The sequence below is a fragment of the Vicia villosa genome, linkage group LG6 (genome assembly GCF_029867415.1).
Source record: "Vicia villosa cultivar HV-30 ecotype Madison, WI linkage group LG6, Vvil1.0, whole genome shotgun sequence".
Lineage (NCBI taxonomy): Eukaryota > Viridiplantae > Streptophyta > Magnoliopsida > Fabales > Fabaceae > Vicia > Vicia villosa.
Genome location: NC_081185.1, coordinates 12,442,338 through 12,448,909, shown reverse-complemented (window position 1 = coordinate 12,448,909; position 6,572 = coordinate 12,442,338). Strand labels below are relative to the sequence as shown.

Here is a 6,572-nt window from a genome sequence, read left to right as displayed (position 1 = left end):
CTTCTTCCGGCAATGACAGAGCAATTTCAAGTTGAACCTCGACTTCACCTATTGTTGGCCGTTCATTTGGATCATACTTCAAACGTCTTTCTGTTACATCCAAAAATACTTGCCAATATTCTGGTGCAATCTTGCCTTTGATATTCTCATCAACATTATCCTCTGTTGGGAGCCTATGCCTCTTAACATTTTCTATCTTTTGCCAACATACCACACTTCTAGTAGAACTATATCAAAGGAGTAAACATCACACTTATTTGTTACTACACAAAGGTTCATGCAAAGAATTCCAAAAGTCTGAGAGTTTAGGCACCATATTACTATCCATCAAAATTTTATAAGATTGAATGTGATCATGAATGATGGTGCGTTTGGTTCTAGTATGAAGATAGTGTAGTCCACTTGCTGCTCCAATACATATCTTTAGCCTATCAACTTTCATGCTGCTATGTATACGATGAAGGCGAGTATAGAGAGAACCATTGGAATTTTCTCGTTTTTGTGGTCACAATATCCTAATAAATTGACCAAACTAGGAGGATGCATTGAGCACAATCCAGCTGAAAAAATATAAACTGCATGTAATAGAAAAAAATGTTACGCCCACTTTATCATCAAAATTTGATTACATAGTTTTAGACAATAAAGAATCTAAAGATTTAAGTATCACGAAGACGCAAGAACTTCAAAGTTCCAAGGATCATGAACAAAGAGCCTTGGAAACAAATAAGGTATTTGAGCAAGCTTTACAAGATCCATTGCAATCCAAAGATATGGTAATCAGTTTATCTATCATCCAGAAACAAAGAAGTAATAAACTATCTACAACAATCTGCTTCCTCATGCAATGCCAGAGCATGCTCAAGTTCAACCTCAACCTCGCCCATTGATGGTCTTTCATTTGGGTCATACTTCAAGCATCTCTGCATGATATCCACAAACACTTCCAAACAGCGAGGTGCAATCGATCTCATAAGAATAGGATCAATAATCTCATCAGCTGAGAACCTTTCCAAGAAGCTACCTGCATTAATCGACTCATCTAAGAACCGGTTCGTGTTCTCTAACTTTACCATCTTATCAAAGATGCTACTCTTGTAGTTTGTGCATGCTACTTCAAGTAGAACCATACCAAAGGAATATACATCGCATTTTTCGGTGAAAACATTGGTTCGGACACACTCTGGCGCCGTGTAACCAAATGTACCTGTCAACAAAACCATTTATGATACATGTAGTAGTTTATACTCTTTTATACCACAAGTGCACAACAATTTGAGTGTTAACCGTAAAAGTAAAAGAAAAGAAATTACCATAAATTAGGGTGCTAGCTTTAATTGGTTTATATTTTGATTTAGAGACCTTCTCTTGGATGGAAAATCCAAGATGGGAGAGCTTTGCTACCATACCCTTGTCTAAGAGAATGTTTTGAGGCTTTATGTCACAGTGAAAAATCGCGCGCTTTGCTCCAGAATGAAGGTAGTGTAGTCCTTTTGCAGCTCCGATGCATATTTCAAGTCTTTTCTTCCATGAGAGTGATTCATTATTCCTTAAACGCAAGTGATCATAGACAGATCCATTCAACATGTATTCATACACGAGAATTCTCTCATCCTTTTGATCACAGAAACCTATAAAGGATGTCAAATTCGGATGACGAAGCTGGCAGTTGAGTTCAACTTCTTTCTTGAACTTCCATTCATCGAAGACAATATTTCTCATCCGCTTCAATGCTATTGGATAGTCAGTTTCGCCGTTATGGTTGAGATAGCCTTTGTACACTATATTGAATTCTGTTCCTCCAATTATTCGTTCTTCGTCGAAGTTATTGGTTGATCTCCTAACATCTTCCAGCGAAAATTGACGGCATAGCTCTTCTATAAATGCAGGATATTTTTTCTTGGATGAACTTTTATGCTTTGAGTAATTTCCAAGCATGTTTCGGACTCGAGATTGTTGTTTGATATCCAATGATAATCAATGTTCAGATTCAGATTTCAGATTTGCATAACAATCTAGCCTAGATTGCTAGTATTTGCTGAATTATAAGTAACAAATTATTTTCTAAGCTAAAACTGATGAATTGTTATGTACTTAACCTAGAATTTATGAATGTTCTTTCTATCCAACAAAAGGAATATGATTGTGAACAACAAAAGGTTTATCAATTTAAATGAAGAACATAAATTTACCTGCAAGATGAATGAATCAATCTTGAATTGCTTTGGTCGCTGATGAATGATACAGATTATTTTGGCACCATGATCGGTAGAATGAAATGAAAGTTCCTTATGCAAAATGGAGAAGAGCTTCAATCTTCAATTTTGACTTCATTTGTTTGTCTACTCCTTCTTCAACGTACTATATAGTTAGGTAGGATGGGGAAAAAGTGCTTACATCAGCACTCACCAAACACCTCATCTTCAAACACATCCTATAATGAGTTTATATAAAATAAATTAAATTGTTACACATAATAAGTGTGTTATCAACACATTCTCTGAGTCAGTTTTATCTATTTGCTTTAGAATCACACACAAAATCAAACACAAAAAATCATGTAAGTCATTGCGGGGCATCGGAATATATATATATATATATATATATATATATATATATATAGGGAGTATATCAAGTGAGAGCATTTCTAAATGAGAGATGAGAGGAAGAAATATCAATCATTGAAATAACAACTATTTTATTTAAGGTTTAATTGGAACTTTGGTTCCTTTATTTTATTTTACGATTTTGATCTCTCATTTTTAAAACCATAATTATGGTCCTCTTTTTGAGTTTTCTGTTGAAAAGAGGACAAAAATAATGACTAATTTTGCAAAAAAAAAAAAAACAAAATATGGGGACGAAAGTTACACAGAAAACTTAAAAAGGGGACTAAAATAGTGGTTTTTAAAATAAAGGGATCAAAATCAAGAAAAAGACAAAATAGAGGGACTAAAGTTGCAATTAAGCCTACATTTAAAAAGGAAAGGTTGAGATTAAATTGTTATTTTCATTAAATCATGTGTCATTAAGACGAAATAAAAATTGTTCTTGACCGGCCCAATCATCCTTATTGGGCCAATCCAGCCTTCGGCCCAAGGCATCCTAAACACGCGCGTGACAGCCTCCCCCTGCCCATTCCGGGCAAACACCAAAGACAACCGACCACGAGAGAGCCTCGTGCCCGATAAGCGGCCAGCTCTTGCGTTACCTAAATCCACGCCTTGGAAAGAGGATCCAAATTCGCTTAGGGATACCCTATAAATAGTCCTCTAATCCCAGAGGGCAAGGTAACCTTTTTCTTACCCCCAAAATCTCTCACTTTGTTGTACCTTGTGGATCACATACTTACTTTGGCATCGGAGTGCCTTGCAGGTACAACCATTTTTCCTCTCCCAACCGTTCCGGATACCAAGCCTTCTTTGTTGTCGGCCATCTGATCTGCCCGGTAAGATCAGAAATCATTAATCAAATTTTAAAAATATCTTTTAATCTCAACCATTAAATATATATCCAATGATTGTTATTAAATTTTCACGTTCTCATATAACTTACTCATTCTCGTTTGATTGTCCATTGTAATTTCTTAAGAAAGGGTGCATCTTCCGAAGGCACGATGACTTGGTTCTAGGCTTATCACTTGTGAGATAAATTTGCTTCCATACAATAGTGATATGTGATACATGGAAACTAAAATAGATGAAGATTCGGAGAGATAAAATTTAGATGCGACTGAGTGACTTTCTACTACGGCATACCGGAGTTGGACTTTCAAGATTAGAACTACAATTCTCAAATCAATGAATGAGTAAAAATTAAGTTCGTGTGTGAAAATGAAAAAGTATCAGAAATGGTACTTGATGAGCTTTATATAATGTGAGCAACTAACACGGTTGTTGTATGATCTGCCATCCTATGCGAGTGGTCATTTTGATTAGATCCAACGGTGGGAAATGTATTACGGGTCGGAATCATGTGTCTTCCTTCGATTGGAGCAAGGTCACTTGTTCCATGTGTCTTTATATGAAATGGTTATTTTTGGGGCTTACATCATGGACCTTGCGAGAGGCCTAGGACAATTCCCCGAAACTCTTGTTCATACTCATTAAAATGAGGGTTTTTTCATGCACGAACATAGTTCGTCCTCTACTAGAAGAAAGTGGAAAAGCCTTGATGGGACATCAATAACATTGAGAATATGCAAATTAAATATTTTCCTCTTGATTGAAAATGTTTCGCATAGGGGTATCGACCTTTATCCCTAAGTCTGACAGCAATGATGTCCTCATATACAAGATATTCGAGTGTTTGGAATAATCTAAGGCGAGACGGTTTTCTTTGTTTGAGGATATATAATAAGTGATCTAGAGTTAACATTCCCCTTTTCGTCAGTCGTGAATCTTGAGAGTTCTTCTGTGTCTGTAACTTCTTTCATCTTCGTCAATATCCTTTCGGTGGCCATAATCACTATAAGAAAAAATGGTTTTGCGATGCAAAGGTTGTGACGATTCAATAAGAACCACCTACCCTCTTCATGTTATTATAACTGTTTCCATGGTTGCTTTAGAAAACCTCCTTTTGGTTTTTAAGAATAAACATAACTTTTATGACGGTTTTATGCTCAATTGTCCTAAAAAGGGGGTTGCGACGATTGATAAATCTCCTTCCCCCAAAATTGCATAAAACGATGGAAATAAGAAAAATGTTTTGCATAAATTTTATGCTCAAACGCCCTAAAAATGGGTTGTGACGGTTGATATAACCACCTTCCACAAAAATTAAGTAACGTGTTGGTAAAGAGAGAAACCAAACTAACACTTTTAGGGTTGTGATGATTGATATAACCGCCATCTCCCAAAATTAAGGAACACGTAGGAAAAATAGGAAAACATAACCTAATAAAATGATTGACATCTCAAAACCGCGCCTTGGTATGCAAAAACCGTAAAGCATAAAAAAAATAAGTAGCTGCAAATACTACTGCACCACTATAAAAATTATGCCTTGGTATCTCTCTCCGCTCACGCCTGCGCCTTAGTATCTCTCTCTCTCCTCACGCCACTACAAAAACCACCACACCACCAATATCAAACCAATCTATATAGGTTAGTATTCTCAAACCCTAAGTTCTTTCTTTTTCTCCTAATTTTATTCTTCTATGTTCTATCTAAATAAAATCACATGTTGATAATTTTCAATCTAAACCCTTTTTAAATCCTTAACATTTTAGATTAAATCAAACAAGGATATTTTTACTAAACATACTTAATTTTACTAATGGTTAAAAAATCTTAATTAATACGTATTTTCCAATTTACCAATATTTTTTGCTTCAATGTTAATCGTAGTAACAAGTCTTAAATGGAGTACATAGGATAGAAGAAAGGTCGCTCGAGGAAAAGAAAAAGTCACAAGCACACGTTTCTTTCTTCACAGCTCTCTTTAAAAAGCTTTGAACCAAACTCAAAAACCCATTTTTTTAATCTTCTTACCTTCTCCCTCTCTTGCGTTAATATTGCTTTCTTATTGCAAGTTCTATTTTTCTCTTCATTCTTCTTCATTTCTTTCCCATTTTTTCATGTAAATCGATTTCGATAAATAATGTGGAGTTTTTCGGAAAAATAAAACGATAGTGTATGAACGTCCGACGACTTATGGAGGCAATGATGTTGATAGGTGGGTAAATGTATGTGTTTTCTAGCTTGCTTTATATTGCTTTTCTTGTGCTTTTTATTGTTAAATTTAATTTTTATGCACTATTGCTTTGTTTTCATGTTTTCAGCCAATAAAAAAATTATGTAGCGATTTAGGACGAACAAGGGCCAAATACCGCACAAAAGACAACTTCCAATACAAAAAATCAGAGGTAAAAATGACCAATATGTGTCCCATTATATGGATTGTGTTCTCCCCAAAGAACCACCCCCATATGATGCACCAGAGGCTGATATGATTAGCCCGTGTCACGTGACATGACCCGTATAAGTTTGAAATAAACAATTGCTTGAAAATATAGATTTCTGGATAGAGAATTTAAGTGAAAATGTTATAAATTTGGATTCATTTATAAATTAGATAGCTTTATATGAGGAGGAGACTGAGGTTAGATATAAAACTATTGTGGAGCTTTGATCTTTTAACGATACAAGATTCTCAGGTGTCCTAGAGATCGAAATCTAGATGATTTAATGAAGGATATTCTAACTCTGGTATCTTTCATGCTTCTGTCAAGAGTAGGGGAAAGAGAAATTCAACTATAGCCTAGAAGGTTAATGATAGTTGGATTGATGGGGAGTCTCATATTAGGCAAAAAGTTTTAACTATTTCTCAGATATATTTTAAGAGCCAAATGTTGCTTGACCTTGCCTTGTTGTTGTAGTCTTTCGGACTCTTTTTGATGAGGATAACCTTTCTCTAACAACACCTTTTACTTTTTGGAAGTTATATGGTGTTGGCTCCCATAGTGTTGGAAATAAGAGTCTTGGCCTAGATGGTTTTTCTTTCCCCTTTATGAGAATATTTTATAATTTTCTTAGGGAAGATTTATGGATCATGTTAAATCAGTTTCATCA

At 35.2% G+C, this 6,572-nt stretch overlaps 1 protein-coding gene across 1 annotated transcript; it reads right to left on the bottom strand.

Moving 5' to 3' along the window:
* Positions 1 to 587: 587 nt before the first annotated feature.
* On the bottom strand, positions 588 to 2,398 carry LOC131611234 (putative receptor-like protein kinase At5g39000). The gene is made up of 3 exons (XM_058883321.1): positions 2,193 to 2,398; positions 1,314 to 2,038; positions 588 to 1,207 (listed from the first exon to the last, which is right to left on the bottom strand). The coding sequence occupies exons 2-3, from the start codon at positions 1,936 to 1,938 to the stop codon at positions 819 to 821; spliced, it is 1,014 nt and encodes a 337-aa protein (XP_058739304.1). The 5' UTR covers positions 1,939 to 2,038; positions 2,193 to 2,398; the 3' UTR covers positions 588 to 818.
* Positions 2,399 to 6,572: the final 4,174 nt, after the last annotated feature.

Bases quoted from the DNA above. Each gene is read 5' to 3' on its own strand.
- LOC131611234 (XM_058883321.1), bottom strand. From the start codon at position 1,938: ATGCTTGGAAATTACTCAAAGCATAAAAGTTCATCCAAGAAAAAATAT. The intron at 1,208-1,313 runs GTAATTTCTTTT...TTTTGTTGACAG, and splicing joins AGCTAGCACCCTAATTTATG to GTACATTTGGTTACACGGCG.